The 18,148-nt window shown below is 48.3% G+C and overlaps 8 protein-coding genes across 8 annotated transcripts; 5 read left to right on the top strand and 3 right to left on the bottom strand.

Annotated features, from left to right (window-relative positions):
- Positions 1–91: 91 nt before the first annotated feature.
- On the bottom strand, positions 92–3,864 carry EDB93DRAFT_1129047 (uncharacterized protein). Its single transcript, XM_041448863.1, has 10 exons — positions 3,827–3,864; positions 2,924–3,775; positions 2,385–2,868; positions 1,781–2,329; positions 1,230–1,724; positions 908–1,182; positions 801–854; positions 697–740; positions 361–646; positions 92–314 (listed from the first exon to the last, which is right to left on the bottom strand). The coding sequence occupies exons 2-9, from the start codon at positions 3,529–3,531 to the stop codon at positions 519–521; spliced, it is 2,637 nt and encodes an 878-aa protein (XP_041310714.1). The 5' UTR covers positions 3,532–3,775; positions 3,827–3,864; the 3' UTR covers positions 92–314; positions 361–518.
- Positions 3,865–4,391: 527 nt separating this feature from the next.
- Positions 4,392–5,732, top strand: EDB93DRAFT_1239087 (Alpha/Beta hydrolase protein; the record flags this gene model as incomplete). The annotated part of the gene is made up of 8 exons (XM_041451591.1): positions 4,392–4,608; positions 4,667–4,735; positions 4,784–4,853; positions 4,908–5,091; positions 5,141–5,225; positions 5,284–5,345; positions 5,426–5,555; positions 5,608–5,732. The coding sequence occupies 8 exons, from the start codon at positions 4,392–4,394 to the stop codon at positions 5,730–5,732; spliced, it is 942 nt and encodes a 313-aa protein (XP_041310713.1).
- Positions 5,733–6,470: 738 nt separating this feature from the next.
- On the top strand, positions 6,471–7,732 carry EDB93DRAFT_1129029 (uncharacterized protein). Its single transcript, XM_041448862.1, has 2 exons — positions 6,471–6,984; positions 7,032–7,732. Exons 1-2 carry the CDS (start codon positions 6,783–6,785, stop codon positions 7,511–7,513), a joined length of 684 nt encoding a protein of 227 aa, XP_041310712.1. The 5' UTR covers positions 6,471–6,782; the 3' UTR covers positions 7,514–7,732.
- A 140-nt stretch (positions 7,733–7,872) lies between these two features.
- EDB93DRAFT_1080262 (SMAD/FHA domain-containing protein) lies at positions 7,873–9,026 on the top strand (the record flags this gene model as incomplete). Its single annotated transcript, XM_041445520.1, has 5 exons — positions 7,873–8,494; positions 8,544–8,654; positions 8,713–8,764; positions 8,818–8,912; positions 8,968–9,026. The coding sequence occupies 5 exons, from the start codon at positions 7,873–7,875 to the stop codon at positions 9,024–9,026; spliced, it is 939 nt and encodes a 312-aa protein (XP_041310711.1).
- Positions 9,027–9,805: 779 nt separating this feature from the next.
- EDB93DRAFT_1239085 (uncharacterized protein) lies at positions 9,806–11,770 on the top strand (the record flags this gene model as incomplete). Its single annotated transcript, XM_041451590.1, has 2 exons — positions 9,806–10,069; positions 10,130–11,770. 2 exons carry the CDS (start codon positions 9,806–9,808, stop codon positions 11,768–11,770), a joined length of 1,905 nt encoding a protein of 634 aa, XP_041310710.1.
- A 104-nt stretch (positions 11,771–11,874) lies between these two features.
- On the bottom strand, positions 11,875–14,416 carry EDB93DRAFT_62537 (PP2C-domain-containing protein). The gene is made up of 10 exons (XM_041456908.1): positions 14,074–14,416; positions 13,990–14,011; positions 13,843–13,920; positions 13,690–13,779; positions 13,498–13,629; positions 13,372–13,448; positions 13,235–13,319; positions 13,126–13,182; positions 12,926–13,075; positions 11,875–12,878 (listed from the first exon to the last, which is right to left on the bottom strand). Exons 1-10 carry the CDS (start codon positions 14,074–14,076, stop codon positions 11,980–11,982), a joined length of 1,593 nt encoding a protein of 530 aa, XP_041310709.1. The 5' UTR covers positions 14,077–14,416; the 3' UTR covers positions 11,875–11,979.
- A 1,014-nt stretch (positions 14,417–15,430) lies between these two features.
- Positions 15,431–16,102, top strand: EDB93DRAFT_1222257 (uncharacterized protein; the record flags this gene model as incomplete). The annotated part of the gene is made up of 1 exon (XM_041451160.1): positions 15,431–16,102. Exon 1 carries the CDS (start codon positions 15,563–15,565, stop codon positions 16,100–16,102), a length of 540 nt encoding a protein of 179 aa, XP_041310708.1. The 5' UTR covers positions 15,431–15,562.
- A 198-nt stretch (positions 16,103–16,300) lies between these two features.
- On the bottom strand, positions 16,301–18,107 carry EDB93DRAFT_63598 (Bud-site selection protein). The gene is made up of 6 exons (XM_041456938.1): positions 17,866–18,107; positions 17,778–17,807; positions 17,630–17,718; positions 17,516–17,573; positions 16,782–17,464; positions 16,301–16,731 (listed from the first exon to the last, which is right to left on the bottom strand). Exons 1-6 carry the CDS (start codon positions 17,929–17,931, stop codon positions 16,404–16,406), a joined length of 1,254 nt encoding a protein of 417 aa, XP_041310707.1. The 5' UTR covers positions 17,932–18,107; the 3' UTR covers positions 16,301–16,403.
- Positions 18,108–18,148: the final 41 nt, after the last annotated feature.

The raw sequence follows: 18,148 nt of genomic DNA, 5'->3' as shown, positions 1-18,148 counted from the left end.
GAAAAAGAAAGATGTGAATGTAGTGAAGAGCTTCAACGTCTTTAGTACTTAAAGTCACTGACAAACAATCACTTCCTATTTTGGGTCTCATTCACTAGCGCCACTCTTTCGGTGGCAAACAAAAGGCATAATAGATTCAATATTCACATAGCGTGGTAGAGTAGTAGTGAGATTGAAGCAACAAATTTATTAGGGAATAAATTAATACTCTACCACGCCGAACTCGGCAGAGGGTGGCGAAGGAGGCGGTCGTCCAGTATCCCTGCATGCACGCGCCAGCTGTTCGCGAAGCCTAACGACCTTGCGTCGTATTTCTGGAGAAACGATGAGAATGAACAGCTTGTGCGAGTCAAACCATACCTTCGCAAGGCCAGAGGGCACTGAGGTAATCTATAGGCTTGAAGAATGCCGTGCAAACGTCAATAGCAAGGGTCAGTGTATTGTCGCAATCCCACAGAGTAAGCGCCCTGAAGCAAGTGCCACATCGACAAGCCATACATAAGAGTAACATGAAATGCTTACCGCCTGATCTGACTCATGAACCAGAAAATGAAGAATGGTCTGTGCATGAGGGTGTGAGCAGCATGGCCAGTCACCATGCCCATTCCAAGTACAATACGCTGAGCAACACTAGCCTGGAGGGATACTATTCGCAGGCATCAATAAAGGGACAACATGATGAATCAAGCGACTGACGCCATTCCTCAGCCTTGGTCCGATGGAACAATCCATTAGCATCGCTGTATGAACCACGATGATCAGGGATCGATAACAACACTCGATTACGTTTCAAGACTCACGCGCTAGCAACAGGGATAAACCGCTTGAAATCATGAGATACCGTCATGCGAACGCTGCAACAACCAGTCATTGTACGGAAGATCGAAGTAGTGAGTCCCCAGCTTACTTGAATAAAAACTCCCGACCTTGGAACAAAAAAGTCCTCTCCAAGCCACAGGTATGCGCATCAAATGCTTGCTCCAACGCATCTGCCTCTAGCCAAGCATCCACCGCAAAACGAGCTATTTCAGCCTCGTTTGCACTCGAGGTACGTCTGATTTGCAGGCAGCTGTGCCAGAGAAGCATCGTTCGATGAATTAATGCCCACACGGTGTCTTTACCTGAATGATGGGATGTCGCACTTGACAATCCTAGTGCCTCTCCAGGAAAGAGCAACGCATACTACATAGAATGTGAGTACTTGACTGACAAAGATCGCTGAGACTCACATTCGCAGGCTCCCTGAGGAAAAGTTCCGTAGGAATACGTTTTTCAGCAGTAACGTATGACGTATGGCCGGCAATTAAGGCGAGGGAGCTCCAACATAACCGGCGGCATCCCTCTTTGCGGACCTCAGCTTCTGACCAGCTGTTGTCCCATGCAGGAGTGGTAACCCAAAGTGGGGTATGCTCATAGGCAGCTGGCCAATGATGTCCAAGAGTCATAGAAGAGCAGGAGCAACCTTCCAAAGGATATTGTGGCTGAGTGGCATTAGGAGTGGGGAGTAAGTGGTCGGTTGTGTGTACGGCCTGCCGAGGGGGGCTCCACATATGGGGTGCAATCGCAGGCACAGATAGAGGCGAGAACTTGGCAGAATGCGGATTTTCGGCATCAAGGAAGGTCAGCCCTAGGCTGTGTATGATCATGTCAAGCATGAATATAGCCGATGAAGACCGCTCCTTGGTGTATTGAGGATGGGGACAGATCTCGAAGAACGTCAGAAGCTGAGACAATCGCGACACATGAACACATATACAACGTTGCAGATGTAAGAACTGACCCAGGCAGCTTGAGCAAGCGAATCATCTATCCACTGAGCGTTAAGGCTTGCCTCGAGGTGACCTTGCGCAACATCTCGCAACCTAACAGCTCTGTTTCTCCCTTCCCTCCCGTTGCCCGCTTCTGAACTCTGAAGAAATGCAGCAATAGCAAGAGCAGCCGGAAGCAGCGCGGGGTGCATCTGCTCCCTCTTTACGGGATCAAAGTATCTCCCAAGGAACTGAGGAACATTAATAAATGTAAACCAATAGTTAGATCCGCGAAGTAAAAATTGAATGTCTGCAGTGACTAAGTCCGTAGCATGATGACGTTGTGTCGCAGTTAGGGAAGGAAGGTATGATGAGGAAGTGTAGATGGCAAGAAGTGAATCCCACCACGTTTTACGGGTGAAATCAAGAGAGGGTTCGGGTGTGATATTTGGTGATCTGTCTGAAGTCTCGCTGGTCTTATTGTCCAGTGAAGAAATGGATGCCCGAGGTGGGCTGTGGCCATATGACTCAAATAACTGAAAATCCAACTGAGTTGCAAAACCGAAATCATTGTTCGTGTCCTTGATTCATAGGTAATATGAGCGGACTTCGTCCAACAAGTAATTAAGTCGGTACCTCAGTGCTCGTCATGGTACGATATAGAACCTCATTATCTGAAGGTGTGACCAATGTGACTGCATCAGTGAGGATATTCAGGGGCAAGGGCTGGAAAGAGCTCGACCCTACTGAACCCTCTACCGGAAAAGGAGACAAAGCCGTTAACTGTGGGTCGATGACTGGTGGGGGGACATTAGGAAATGAGTTGAGGGATTTGGGCTGGGGTCGATCGCTCTCCAAGTCTGTATTGGCCGTTTGATCCGAAACAGTATTGGTTGCGGACACCTCGCGCCTTTTTCTGCGCCGCCGACGGGACGCAGCAACGTCACTCTCGCTTCCAACATGAGCATCCCGAGCCATCCGCTGTCGGGCACCAGGAGTCTTGTCAGGACCCCGACGTTTTGGTACTGCATCGTATGTACATTCATCTCCACTCTTGGAACGTCGACTGCAATTGTGGCATTGGGGTTTCGCCCCGTCACAACGTATCTTGCGTGTCCGACTGCAGTTGTGATAGATCAATGGTCAACTCAGCGAGGCTCAAAAAATGGACGAACCATTGAAGGCAAGCAACATAAACTCGAGCACGGGGCTTCCCCTGCGTGGTAAGGGGTTGATCTGGAGCAAGCTCAATTCGCGGCTTTTCGCGGCGAGTTCTGCGAGCATCGACAGTATCATCCGCTTCTTCGTCTGGTTGCTCAGGCGATCGCGAGGATCGAGATTCAGTATTTGACGGAACGGGAGGGTCATGAATCAAGGCGGAGCTGAGCTGGGATACAAAGTCTACCGCAGCGGCTGGGGGGCGTGACATCATGTTAGAGCGATAATAAGAATCGGTGTCGGAGGCTAGCCGTGGATCTCGGGCTACATAGTCAAGCATGCCAGAATTCGATCCATATTGAGAACGGCTAGATGAATCCAGCTCAGATACATAGGTGTGGGAATGACCATATGGTCCTGGAGTAGGGGAAGCGAAGTTTGGGTTCATGGTAGCTCTGGAGGCTGGTGAATGCCTGGAAGGGGAGATGCCGGGAAGAGACATGTTGGTGATTGAGGGGAGTGATTCCGGGTTTAATGCATCCTTCAATTGATATGGCTGTGAATTGGAAGGATCCGAAAGCAGTGTATTCCGGGTTTCGGAGGTGGTCTGCTGTGTATGATACATGGTTCACGGAGTGGCACTCGCAAGAACGAACGAACGCCTTGTCGCGATGATGAGTGGAAGGAAGAAAGTTGGGGAGATGTTCCTAGTTCCTTCAAAGGGGAATAACCACCACCTGTTGATATGTGTTTTGTTGGGTGGGAATGGCGCTGAACATGGGCTGTCAGATCGGCTCGGAGGTCTGTTTCGCGCGACCGTCGTGACGACCCACAAAGGAGCGCGACAAACGACAGTCAGAGAGTAAATTCTACAAGATCAAGGTCAGTGAAATCATCAAACACAGAAGAACGGGATATACGGGTGCTATTACTTAAAGCTTGCAGCAAGCGTCGGCTCTGACTTGAAGCACCTTGACTTGCTCTTCTTCCCACCTTAGTAATGCAGGCTTCTTGGCATTACGTAAGTAAAGCGGCGGGCCGTTCAGGAAGACCGTCTTTTCGTGGTACGGAGGTTTCTTTGTTTTATATTTGTTGATCCTGCTACCAGTCCAACTCCACAGAGCCACAGCACATGGAATGTCTAGTCAAGTGACCAGTTGCATTTGAAGGGTCACATTATTTCGAGCTTGTCTAATTCTTAGAATGATGTCTCATCCACAAAAGAACGAGTATCTGCATCTGAAGTTCATCCATCGGTCTAATTTCGTGGCAGCAGCTGCCAGGAATAGCTGTAATGCATGGCACAAGCTCACCTGTACCAGGTTGCGCGCATGCTGCCCATCCCTCAGGCGCAGTTGATGCTCCAAAATACAGCGTTCATAAGATCATGTTTCCTTTGCAACATGTTCAGCGAGGCTGCCAGCCACATTCCTTCCCTGGTGCCCGTCATTTCCGTTGTTCATCCATTACATCCTGCAGTGCATCATGTTTTTCCTTCCTTCGGCTTCAAACTTTATTCTCGCACTGTACATTTTACAAGCTGCGGCGGTTCCTCATCTCATACCTGCTGCAATGCGTCGGGCGGATGTCTCAGTTGTCACCCAGATGTCGTCTATCCAGCTGGCTGATCTGGCGCCATATACTGAATTTGCTCGTGCTGCTTACTGTTCCCCTACTATCGTAGCTGACTGGCAGTGTGGTCGTACGCAATCTCACCTTACTTTTTTTGCTGTGCCTTGGCTCAATAATGGAGCTCTTAGAAGCTTGCGAAGCAGTGCCTGGGTTCGAGGTTTCTCTCACAGGGGGTGACGACGACAATATCCAATATTGTACGTTCCAATAAAAAAACATTGCACGTTTTTCCAGACATTTCGCAGACTATGTTGGTTACTGGCCGACAGAAAATACCGTGGTAGTTGCTCATGAAGGTACAGATCCAACACAACTGTAGGTTTACACGTTTCACAGCTCCGACTTGAGAAAACTCAGTCACCTACATAGCCTATCTGATCTCACCGATGCCGATGTATTGATGGAATGCCTGGACCCCACGCTTTTCCCCGGTGTTGATGACAGCGTAGAGGTTCACAGTGGGTTTGCCGACGAGCACGCGCTAACCGCGAGCATCATCTTGAATGAGGTGAAGAGCCTCATCTCTCAGTATAATGCCAACAGTGTCACGCTGGTCAGCATTTAACATTTTGTCACCACTATAAAAATAACTTCGAAGACAGGTCGGACACTCTCTTGGAGCCGCCCTTGCGGAACTTGATTGTGTGTTCATGGCCTTGAACCTTCCATCTAGCATCGCTATCAAAGGTATGTCCACACCAGTAATCTGACAGGGGCGCGGGATTTTCACAGCCGGAATTTTTAGGTGTGACATATGGTACACCCCGCGTAGGGAATCCAGCATGGGCCGCTCTCTTCGATTCCCTGGTAAGCTTTATTCTCCCCTTCGGATCTCGCTCTTCCTTTACTACAATGGGTATATGGTTCATTCATAAAATCACGGGCAGGTATCAGACTTCCAACGCATTAACAATGAGAAGGACATCATTCCGATTGTCCCGGGGCGCTTGATGGGCTTCTCACATGTCCAGGGAGAGGTCCACATTGTATCTGATGGGTATGCAGTCCAGTGCCCAGGCGAGTATAAAATTGCCTTTTCGGTCATGTTAGTTCATCCTCATCTATATAGGTAACGACGATGCCACGGATGCTCTCTGCACAATACAAAGTGTGCCCGACGTCCTTGCGGGCGATATCTTGAACCACTTGGGTCCATACCAGGGGATTTATATCGGCACGATTTTTTGCACATGATTGACATTGACTTGTATTATATCAGCTGAACGTTGGGATGTTTGATTGGCCTTTATGAATAAAGCATGAATTAACGGGTACAATGGTGCTCACCTTTACCATGCGGCATCGTCTCCCTAATTCTACTAGTATGCAGAAGATACACAAGTATTGGAGGTACTACAGAAATACCGTGGCTCCCGACGGTGACCTTGTGGTTGCAACTTGACCTAAATGGAGGTCATCTCTACCACCTTGACCGCAACTGAGGGTTGTTGTTCCGTAGACGGCCGCATGGCAGCAAGCTGTACAAAGTGTGTATGCAGTGACCTAAAGCTGTTGTCAGTTATTGTATCCCAGAATTCCATGGGAAGTGTAACTTGGTCACCCGGGCGTCCGTTATACCAAAAGGTGGAATATGGAAACTGAGCTCTCAGCATCAGCAACGGTATATGCGCTGATCATGGGTAAGCCAGCGTGCTTACAGGAAGGCAGTTACTCAAAAATGAGAAACTATACTCAGTGAAGTCCACATGTTTAAAATGGGGGATTCATTGACTAGCCTCATGCCTACCAGCACAAGGATCTGGACATGGCAGGATGAGTGAATGTCTTGAAGGTGTGTTCCAATAGAAAAAGACCTTTTTGTCAGCAGGTTTTGAACCTACGTGCAAAGTCCAAGAGAAACAGATTTTTATCCTGTTATGATGGTGACCACTCGACTAAGATCAATTGCTGAGCCTCCAAGAGCGTAGTAAATGAAAAAGTCGCAACAGATCTCGTCTGATCAGAGTCGTGCTTACCACTTCACTTGGCAAGACCGGTCAAGATGGACTCATTTAGATCTAGAAGTCGAAGAACATGGCGCATTAATAGTAGAATCACATGGGATTATTGTTATTAGCAGTCATTTTCTGATGAAAAATGAGGTTATGGACACAAAAAATACCAAGAATAAAAAAGAGTCGGGGGCTGGCGCCGTTTTGATAAAATTGAGTTCAAGTCATTGAAAGAAAGTATCATAGGTCACGTTTTGTTTGGCACGCAAGTCGACTCACCCTCATATTCGCAATGCTTATAAATAATATTGGAAGTCTGAATAAGCGGCGTTTAAGCAGCGTATGGTCGACAGGAGGTGTGCATGGTCTGCTTACCGCTCGATACACACCCGCTGCAACAGTCATAATTTGCCTTTCAAAATGTTGCAGAGATCAGGCTTCCAAAAAGAAAACAGATACAGGATCCAGCCCTCAAGACGTCGTCGCTATGACCGCTACAACATGTTACGTTGGCTCCTAAACACGTGTCTCGAAAACCTACCCAAACGCAAATGGGACCAAGTCGTCATGTTCATGTTCCTTTGCGCTCTCTTCCCCTTCCTTCACGCACTTCTCGGTATAGGGGGAGAATCCGAGCAACATGTGAACCGTCCAACGAAAGCAACCGGCGGGCCTCCAAACAAGTCGCAGAGGAATGACACAGGCAAAGCTGCTCTCCACAGCAACCAGCTTCTTGCGAGTGAGACCCACGCGGGCTACCCAGTCGAGAATTCTGAGCACATCGCGCACCTCACGCGCGTGCCCATGGCACTGGCACCACAAGATGCATTCCCTGATCCGACCTCTCCAGTTACCCGCTCATACATAGCGTCTAAAGTGCGTTCAACGCCCGCGTTCGCACAGACACCTGAGCTTGCTACTCCGGTCTGGTTTCAGAGAGACGAGTGGGATAACATGCTGTATGACCCGTTCTATCTTGAATTCAACGGCATGCCGTGGAGTACGCCAACAAAAGCAATCTAGACAATCACAGCACAAATTACTGGCGAACGCAGAGGAGGTATCTTGAATGTTAATGAGGTATCGAAGAAAAGTTGGCGGGTCCCATTCAAGACAGCAGCCTCGATCAGCGAGTACTTTTTTTAATTATTTCGTCTTCCACGTACTGTTTGATATGTTAAATGTTCTTCATGAGTCTTTCGGTACTCTGTACAGTAGCAGTGTCGAAATTAACGTTCCAATCATGTTGTCAAGTTCACTAGTTCAACGGCAATTCGAATGAGGAACGTTGATGACTCAGCAGGAAGTACCTCTGTAACCTGAGTACTTCAAGTTTCACCTCCAGTTCTCAGAGCCTTGCACTACAGTTTTCAAAACTACTGATGCCTCGCAACACATCACCCTCACCGAGAAGACGGTTCCATACCCGAGGAGAAGAAGACCGTTCTGGAAGAAAAGGAAAGAAAGATTACCCCAGAACGGAACGTGCGGGCTATGAGCGTGATTCAGACAGGCGAAGGGATAATAATGACGATGATAGACATGCCAGACACGATGATTACCATAGAAGGGACGGTCGTCGTGACCGTGATCACGATTCTAGAAGGCCTAACCGCGAACGGGACAGAGAAGGTCAAGATGACCATGACCGACCCAGCAGGCCTAATCGCGAAAGGGGTAGAGATGGCCGAGATGACGGTGACCGACCCAGCAGGCGCCGAAGTAGAGACTTCGCAGTCTCGTCTCGGCGTTCTGCGTCCCCAAAACAACCGTCTTCTATCCAACCCTCTGCTCGCCCACGCTCTGGCTCTCGGTCTAAGTCCTCTCCGCCTGTTGACAAGGCCAAACCCAACTTCGCTAATTCTGGGTTGCTGGCTGCAGAGACAAATGCTGTCAAGTTGACTGATGGCACAAGCACAATCCTAAAATATAATGAACCCCCAGAAGCAAGAAAGCCCACTCTGGGTTGGAGGCTGTACGTGTTCAAAGGGAGCGAGCAAGTTGGTCAGTGCCATGTGTTTTTCTTCTGATACCCGTGTTGATATTTAGGCAGAATTACTCCATATTCATCGCCAAAGCGCCTACCTAATTGGACGTGATCGAACCGTCACCGATATCTTAATTGAACATCCCTCCTGCTCGAAGCAGCATGCTGTTATCCAGCGTGAGTAGTAATCTTGTTTTAACATTATGGTCGGCGTCTTATTTACAGCAAACTCTAGATCGACAGGTAATGGAGAAAGATGAATTCGGCGCCTCAAAATCGAAGAACAAGTGCGCAATATCATGTTTGCTCTTGCGTCTATCTTTTACAACTGAGAATATAGGCCTTTTATTATCGACCTGGAGTCTACAAATAGTACACATGTCAACGATGAAGCCATTCCGACATCACGGTTCTACGAACTCAAAGCGGGTGATGGTGAGTACTTCCCATTCCACAGCGTATTTTGATTCACCTATAGAACTTGTTGCAGTCATCAAATTTGGATTGTCAAATCGGGAATATGTCCTTTTGCATGACGATGCAACCTGAGGACCTATGCCTGGTAACGCGATTTCAGGCAGTACACTTTGGCTTGTATATAAGTTAGTTCTTGTTGAATTTCCTCCGAGCTCATATGCTTTTAGACGATTCAGCCTCAGGTTTGAGGGGCTGAACTTGTTTTTCTTTAAGCAATCATATCCCTGATCTCGCGAGTTCTTGCGACAGCATGAGGATCAGATGATGCGCGGCACCTCCATTCGAGGGAGCTTATAAACTCATCTGAAACGAGTACAACACCCCAGCGTTCCATTTCGTGTTTTGATTGTGAATGGACTAAAGACACACGCGGGTCGTGTTGTTGTAACTCCCAACTTCAAGTCAACAAGCGACCGTAGTGTGTCAGCTGAAACCACAGCAGCGAGGCTGAAGGTATCCGTTTTTATTGAACTCTTCATAGGACCGACGGTTGGACCTGCAGGCGTCACCTCCATGCATGAGTTCCACCGCAGAATGTTTTTTGGAGGATAACTCACCAATCATCTATCATTACGATCGATCTTTCCTAAGGGGGCGATCTTGAACTTGGGAATGCCTGGAATGTAGCCATACTTTTCAGAAATCGAAGACAGAGTTACTCAGATGCGGCGGCGGCAAATGATCAATCGATCTAGGCTCGAGAGCGAAATATGTGCTAAGTTAGAATCTGAGTGTGCGCCACGTGGACCGCCTAGACCAATTAATTGGTGATCTAGACTCCTCGCTTATGCCCGAAAAGAAAGGAGCCGTGTAGGTCATATCTCTCCTGTGTCATTCCGCCCATCATCATGATGTCGGATTTCACGCCAAACCATGCCCTCCTGAACCCAAAGTTTGAGGGTTACAAACTGGAAGTAATCTCGCAAGAAGACAATGTGACGCGCTTCGGCCTTGAATATAGACCCACACAGATAGCTAATTCTGGCCGATCTCCACTGTCTTTCAAAGAGGTCCAGAGCAGGATCACACACAACCACCTGGCCATAGGAAATGACAGTGGCAGGTGTCTGTACATTGACTCGGAGCATCGCGTTATCCTTGTCGACCTCACGAATGTAGGCTTTTGTGCCGCCATCTTTTTGTTTCACCATAAATCTCACATCATGCACAAGTAGGACAGTCGCATACCATCCTTTACTATCGTTTATGCACTTCCCACTCCAATCAGTGCTCCAGCAGCTGTGCAGGTCCATCGCGAATATCCATCAGCAGTGTTTCTTGATACAAAGACCGCATTCGTCGCCGACGGTCAAGGAGCGCTTTACATCCTCGAGCTTCCTGCAGAAGGCGCTGCTACCGCGCTGGGCTGCTTTGAGCTTTCTGATCACACGCAAACTCCTCATTCGGCTCCGACTCCATTCCGCATCCACTCTCTCGCCAAGTTATCCGATAATGTAGCTATAGCACTTCTGTCTTCTCGCTTCTATGGAGACGCTGAAGCTGCTCAAACGCACTCAATGGCAAGTCACGAGTCTGAATTTGATGTCTGGGCTGCGAGATTCTCGTTGCCTTTTCCAAGCCAGAATGGTGATCTTGCTCCCATTGACATTCTTTGGAGGAGACGGGGACAGGATGTACCCATATTCACGGTTTATGACAACTCTCGAAAGTGCTTTCTTCTGGCTGGTAGTTCCGTCTATCGTGAGCTCAGTCAGCCAGCCCCAACCTCGTACGAACCCTCGCCAGATGAAATGGCCCCTATTCCGCGTCTGGATGAAAAATTAGACGGAGAGTCTCCTCCCAGGCCTCCACCATATTCCTGGACACAGACATCCGACTCCATGACAGTGGCCTTCCCTCTCCCTGCAACAACCCCGACTTCAAGCATCAAAGTAACATTTTCCCAAAAGACCTTGACAGTGCACATCCAGAATACATCACATATCGAAGGCGTTCTTCTTCCTCACTATTCCGCCCAACAACTCTGGGACGGCATTCAAACCTCTACCAGCTTCTGGACTTGGGATCGCGAGGGAGAGCATTCATTTGGATTGCTCACATTGCATCTGGACAAACAGCGTGAAGGTACTCGATGGATGCATGTATTTGCATCTGCGGGTACACCAGGCGGAGAAGAGGAAGTTCCAGAAACCCTCGACCCTTCGGAGCTCTACATTATCAGAGAGTCGTTGGAAAAGTACACAGCCGCACTCCAAAGTGGAGAGGATATGAGTGGGCTTGGACTGGGCCGAGGGGTACCAACGCTTGCTCAAGGAGAGATGGATGAGGAAGTCGACTCTTCAGTCGGACGAGTAGCGTTCCTGACGTGGGTGGGCGAGGATGGAGCTATCCCTGTGTGGTCATCCGGCTTTGGTGATTCTGCATGCAACATTCTGTCGATCGATCTCCCTGGATCGGGTCCAGGAGCATCTATGGTTGTGAAGAATGGCATCGATGGCACCATGTTCGTTCTGGATGAAGCGCCGAATGTAGGTTCTCTGCCCACTTGGACGCACAGCACAACCTTCTCGGCGCTCGCCTTTGTGCTCGCCTCTAAGCGGGATACACGCTTCACGTATCATGTTTCATCAAAAGCAGTTTTGGCATTTGAGAACGGCAGTAGGGATCGGGGAGGGAACGTATACATCTACCGCGGTGGGCGTCCGGGTCAAATTTGGGCAAAACAGAGTGTATTGAAAGTTGGCGATGGAAGCGCTGGTTCTCTGTTAGGTGTCGGTACGTTCAAAACGGCGCAGGGGCACATGGTCGTCTGTCTATGCGAGAACGAGCTAGTGGTGATGCACAACATCTTTTGAATAAAATTGGAGGAAAGTACAGTGGACAGACAGCTTGTAGTTCGAAGTATAATACTTGTGATACTACACGAGGGAATCATGAAACGTCAATATTTGAAGGTGACGACGAGAAAAAAATAGCAATAGACGAAGCAGAAGGTAGGCCAAAACACAACCTGCAGCAATCGCTGACAAGTGAAAGGAAAATTAAAACATATTGAGATTTACAGCTATGCCTTCAAAGGGTCTTCACTGGAGGGCATTAAACCGTCAACGTTCATCGGACCGTCACCTCGGATAGGCACCTTGAAATGCTGGACGGGAGTGACGTCTCCATTGAGTCTAGGATTTGGCGGACTAGGTGATGCACTGGGGGATTTCGGGATACCGTCATTTACATCATTAAATGGACTAGCCCCATCATCCTCATCCTGAACCTCCTCAATCCGAGCAACCCCGCCAAAGGGCCTGTCAATGTCTTCATCGTCAAATTCATCGTCGACCTCAAAGGGGGCCATACGTGCTCGCAAACCAACTCCAGCGTCCGGTGGCTGTGCGCGGGGAAGCCCAAATGTGTCGGAGAAGAATGAGCGCCCGCTGAAGGACGTGTCCATGTCATCACCACTGTCCTCCTCATCGTCGTTGCTGGCAAACATGAGGCGACCAGTGTCGCTGAGGATCCCTGAACCCGGGTGAAAAGAGATGCCACCAGTGCTTCCCAAGACACGAGCAAATGGACTGTTTGGGCCAAACAAACTGCCTGGCGAGTTGTCCTCGCCTCGTTCCCTCCTCAGTCTGTCCCTCTCCTGCTGCACCTCTCTCCGCGCTCTGTATGACGTCAGTCGATCTGATGAGTAGATTTGTGGGATAGAGTCCGGTGTTGAGTAACCGTAGCGGTTCTTGACACGATCTTTGATCCAGTCGTACCATTCTTGCTTCGTCCTTCCGTGAAGAAGAGCCACGATGAGGACAGTCATGTTATCGCACCCGATACCCGACCCAGACGAGGTATCCGGAGCAAGGCAATGCTCGCACATCATCTCTCCGATATCCTTGAGTTCCAAACCCTCTGAGACTTTTAGCCGGACAAAGTCAACGACCGCCTGTGAAGATAGACAATCCCAGATACCTGACAAAAAATTAAAACAACATCGTACTTAGGACTCGCTGTCTTACCGTCACAAGCCAGAACTAGAAACTCGTCTTCATCTGTGATATCGTGAACGGTGACATCAGGATCAGCCGTAATAATTTGTTTTTGAGGCCCGAGTGCATAGTTTTTCTTGAACTCAAAATCTCCCAAAGCGCGGGACAACGCAAGATTCCCTAGGAAGTCCATGATAAGCACAGCCTGGGTGAGTGATCGGACAACTCACCATTGACACGTCCATATTCTACGTATCCGCCAGCTTCCGTGATACGTTTCCGTTCAGCTGAATACTAGTGAACAAAGATAATGGTCCAATAGTGGAATGATAAACGTACTCTCGCTTGATGGTTTATGGTCAAAACTCAAAGGCTTAGCATTACCTTGGACGCTAAGAACAGACCGGGAATCGCCAGCATTTGCCTGTCAAGCAACCATTGGCAAAAAGGACAATGAAATAGGAAAACTGCTGTACCACATAAATCTTGTTATTGTCTGTTATCAAAGCAGCTACAGCAGTACAGCCTGATGGATCACGGGTATGCGAGGGATCTGTGTTAAAATGAGTGGTGTGCAGAGACAGCTAGGCGATATGGCGTACCAGCGAGAAGATCTTCATCGGTGCCTAGGAATGCTTTCTTAAGCGCTTCATCATAACGCTTTTCACGATATGCCTCTTCCGAAATTAATCGCTTGTGGACGTTCTTCCCCGCAAACTTCGCGACGGTACTTCCTGTAGAAAATTAAACTGAGCTCGAGGCCATGTTCCGAAAAGCATGAGCAAGCAGTTTACCACCGTGTCCGTCATAAACAGCAAAGAATGTGTTTTTATCTGTTGTGCTCTCTTCAAGGGTTAATATGGTCACATGAGCATCCTCCATAGCTGCAATAAGGATACCGACACATAACATGAGATCAAAACCGCGGCCAAAAAAAGGTGACGCACTAATTCTCCACCCTTGCATCTCAGAAACTGCAAATAGATATCGATCATCTTCTCCCGTCTCTGATTTCTTTTCTGTAGCTGTAGAAACAAGGATAGGTCACGAGTGTCAATTGGAGTGAAAACGTAAGCTGCGTAAAAGCTCCCTACCTGGTGCTGAGAGTGTTTGGCCCTAATTCATGACCGGAAAGTGAGATTGGCCGTGTAACAATTATGAGATGTGTCAGAGCATACCATGGATCTTTATTGATGGGCAAAGACGTAAGAAAGCAGAAAGCGATCGCTTAGCCGATGAACCGAATCAGAATTGTATAGGCGTCGGAGTATTACAATTTCCTGACTCGACGGGATGGAGAAGGTAAATTTTCAAGAGGATGCAGATATGGTCTATGCTGGTCAACGAGCACAGCAAGCACGCAAGTCATTCCTATTTTGTCTTGTTTGTCTGCTAGGGTTTTCAGCTCGCCGGCATAGCCTTGATAGTCAGATCGGTTGCTGAACGTATCTGATGCTCCATGCTACTAGTACGTACGCTTGGCAAATCTGGGGTAGAACAACAAGCAGCAGGGTACGTGGTAGCAGAGCATCGCGTAATGACTTTGAATCACAATTAAATCAGGTTCTCAAATTTGCCGTATGACCGTGACCACTAGTAGCCAGTCACTAGCTGCGCCGTGACTCTAGGCTTGTACATGTGTTCTGCAATTATTTAATTGGCTGACCACCAACAGGAACGTGTCGGATTATAGCAGGCTCATCCCGGATAACATTGCAGGCCTTTCAGACTTTTCGTTACCAGGTTGTCAGCTGTCCACAAGTCAGTATACCGCGTATACGTGACTCGGATAAGACTGATGAAATGCGCCCGCTCTTAACCACATCTAGTAGGCTCAACTTCGTCTGTGACGCAAGAAAACCTCGTGTCGCCTCATCAGCCCCTTGTGTCGTTTTGGCGGGTACCAAAGTACGACCGCCCGGACCGCAAATTCTCCGTCATGTGGCCTGCTGAAACTTGATAAGTTATTCGTGTGATAGTCCTAATATTTTCTTAGCATTTGACGGCTGACGATAATGGCAGCCTAAGCGTGATGCAGAACGCTCACCTGAAGCTTCCAATTTACCTCAAAGTACGTGGAAACACTGAGCTACAGGTGGCACAGTGATTTAGCCTTTGAGATGAATGACTGTCGAGATGATTGCAGGTCAAACTTCACCACAGATGGTACGATATCGCTTGTGTGCTGGGGCAATCGGTTGTTTCTCGCTTTATCCATTCTATGCCGTAAAGAAGTCGAAGCATTAACGTCTTCGGCAAGGAAGTTACCGCTAAATAGCAAATTATGCCGACCTGGCACACGACCGATTTTTACACTCCTGTTGTCATCATTATCATTTGCTACGCAAGCCCGTGCGGAGGGCGCAGGTAAGTTATCATATCTTTTATCTTTTTCGGTAAAGCTTATTTCCACGATCCCCCCTTATGAGATCATTGGACGATAACTGGGAATATCTGCTCTCGTATTTATCTACCCTCGGAAGATTGTTGTATAGGGAACGCAAACTTTTAACCTCACAATGAACTCCTCACACCATACATCGCAAAACAGTTTTGAGGTATTTCTTAAAGTTCGATGTTGACATTCTTCTTACATGTCTGGCTTTGTAGCAGCATCATGAATATGCGTCTGTTGGTTATAAACGCAAGCGGACATGGAGTATCTCGATGACCTCCCAATCATCTACTGCATCACAATTTCGCCAAAAGCTCTACGAAGCATCCCCAGCTGAGGTCGTTCAAGGCGACCTCCAAGCTCATGGTTCATTTACCACTACCGTACCAGCGGTTTTCTGGCTCCGCTCGCGTTTCTCTATCCTTTCCAAGCCGCGCGGGAAGCAGTTGGACACGGGGTGGGCGAACGAGTACAACTTTGAACTCCCTGATCTCTCTCGATCGCGGTCTCGTTCACCTGTTCGCCCATCTATAAGTCGCACATCCTCTATGAACTCAACCTTGGGTGGACAACTCATACCTACTTTATCCTCACACGACTCTCCGCCTGCATCACCTCTTGCGGACAATAACTCTACCCTCTGTCCCATTCTTGAAGCTATCGAGAATGCCTCGAAGCTGTCGTGCCGCACTGTATGCGTCACATGTTTGAAAACAGGTAGGGACTTCCCGCATTGTCCCCGGTGTGGTGATACGTGGTGCTCCAGGGAATGTAGGATGCAAGGAGGGAAGAGACACGTCTGCAGAACGTGATTCCCTCCTCTATGGTACTGCAATGTATTTCGTCGCTGCCCACATCTTATCCAGAATGTTCTCCAAAATGCTTTGCACAGCTTTTTCCTGATCATATGCCACAAAGTTCTACGGCCCTTCTTTACGCACGCATCATACTTCTAGACACTCCTCGTCACACACGTGCCAAGCTTCTAGTCATTTGTCGCGTCATGCTTCAGCAGCTTTATTTGATACATGCGTAATGTCCACTGAGCTGGGTTATGTATATATTGGATGAATCCGTATGATGCGCGTTCTCGTGTTCAGATGACGTTTAAGACTAACTGAAAACAATTCTTGTGCCTTGTGCGGGTACAATTGCGACATTTTGTTGTTTCTTCTTGGCCTCCCAGGATGGATGAAGCGATTTCTCTTCCTTATGGTTACCTGACATCAGGTGTGCGGATGCGTCGTATCTGTTCTTGTCTGGTATTCGGGTGTTCCGCGTGTAACCAGAGAACGGCGCGCCATCGGAATCGTGATTACCATTCCTGTGCTGTCGTTGATCTCGGCGCACAACCACATTGCCGGAAGGGATATCGGGACGGTTAGAAGCATTCCGCTTGATCACATGATTGGCATGTCTTCCAAATTTCTTCTCCCATATTCTGAAGAAGAATTATGTTATAATTGGTCCAAAATGAAGCCGTAAACTTACGCCCTGCGTGCCCGCTGACCACGTCTGTTCTTCTTGGCAGTGTCAGTTGCTTTCTCCTCGCTGTCGCTAAAATCGGTGTCCGAGCCTCCGCGAATAAAACCCACCGAAAGGGAAGGTAGGAAAGTAGATTGTATTGCCTTTGGATTTCCCTGATTTGCTCGTTCACGAGGGACGGAGAGGTCATCACCACCATCGGAGGTGAAGTTGTCTTCCTCGTCGGGTCCTTCATCGACCCCCGAATCTCCCTGGACAGAATGATCGCCGTCGCTAACCGTGCCTGACTCCCAACCATCATCTTCAACATCTGCTCTTGGTTTTTCTTTAGAAGATGTATCCACCAGAGGGACCTTAGGCAAACCCTCATTTTGTTGTATCTTCTGTTTTTTCTTTTGAGGCAGTGATGCTTCGGCGTCATTGACTTCTGATTGGTAGACCCGCTCCGCAGGGTTCAGTAAACGCCGAAGTCCCTCGATTATACGAGAAACATCAACCGCCAGGACCTTGGAACTAAGTAGCCTGCTTTGGACTACACCTACTGCGGACCCAGGTACAGTGGGTGCGATCACGCTGGGAGACAATGATTTGGACATCGCAGATTGCAGGTTGGGATCCTGTGAAAGGAATTTGTCTTTCTTGATTTTCGTTGATAGAGCTGAGTCGGCGATAGGACCGGAGTCGAGTTGCTGGCAGACTATTTGATAAGGAGGCATATTAGATACATGGTATGTATTCACCTTGAGAGCCGTGTGCTGTGCTTCGATATCTTTGACTGCATTATCGTCGCCTTTGCGCCTGGAAATAAACTGTCGGAAAAACACTCTGCTAAAATGTCAAAACCAACCACACACCTCGCGTCTTTCATTTTCTTTAAAATCTTTTGCATCTCGAAGGTTTTTGCCTTCTTCGCGGCTTTCCTGACCTCCTTTGTGTCATGATGCTTGATGAACAATTAAGGATCAAGATCTTGGATACTACAAACTAGAAAATAAGACGTGCCAGTTTCTTCTCCAACTTAGTCCCGATGTCCTAGTGTACAAATGAGTACACCATCGCTATTCGTGTGAAATCCTATTGTAACACGTACCGTCTCGTCAGTTTGGATTTGTCTCTTTCTCTTCGTCGTTCTTACTGGCGCCTCAGCAGGTAACATCGATATTTGTTATATCTCCCCTGGGCTAGGGTTCGTGTGATGGGATCGAGAGGTTGGTAGTCAATATAACAGGTTCTTGCATTACTGTAAAAGTGCCCATGACTTTTACAACAGGCGCTTGGCGCACATTGAAGCCGCTGACGTAAACAGCCTGGCCGTCAGATCAGCTATTAGTACTATCGACTCTGCTGTTCACTTTGTCAATGACACGGTGGTC

Source organism: Suillus bovinus, assembly GCF_016758785.1.
Source record: "Suillus bovinus strain UH-Sbo-P2 chromosome Unknown EDB93scaffold_10, whole genome shotgun sequence".
Lineage (NCBI taxonomy): Eukaryota > Fungi > Basidiomycota > Agaricomycetes > Boletales > Suillaceae > Suillus > Suillus bovinus.
This window is presented reverse-complemented; position numbering and strand designations above follow the sequence as displayed.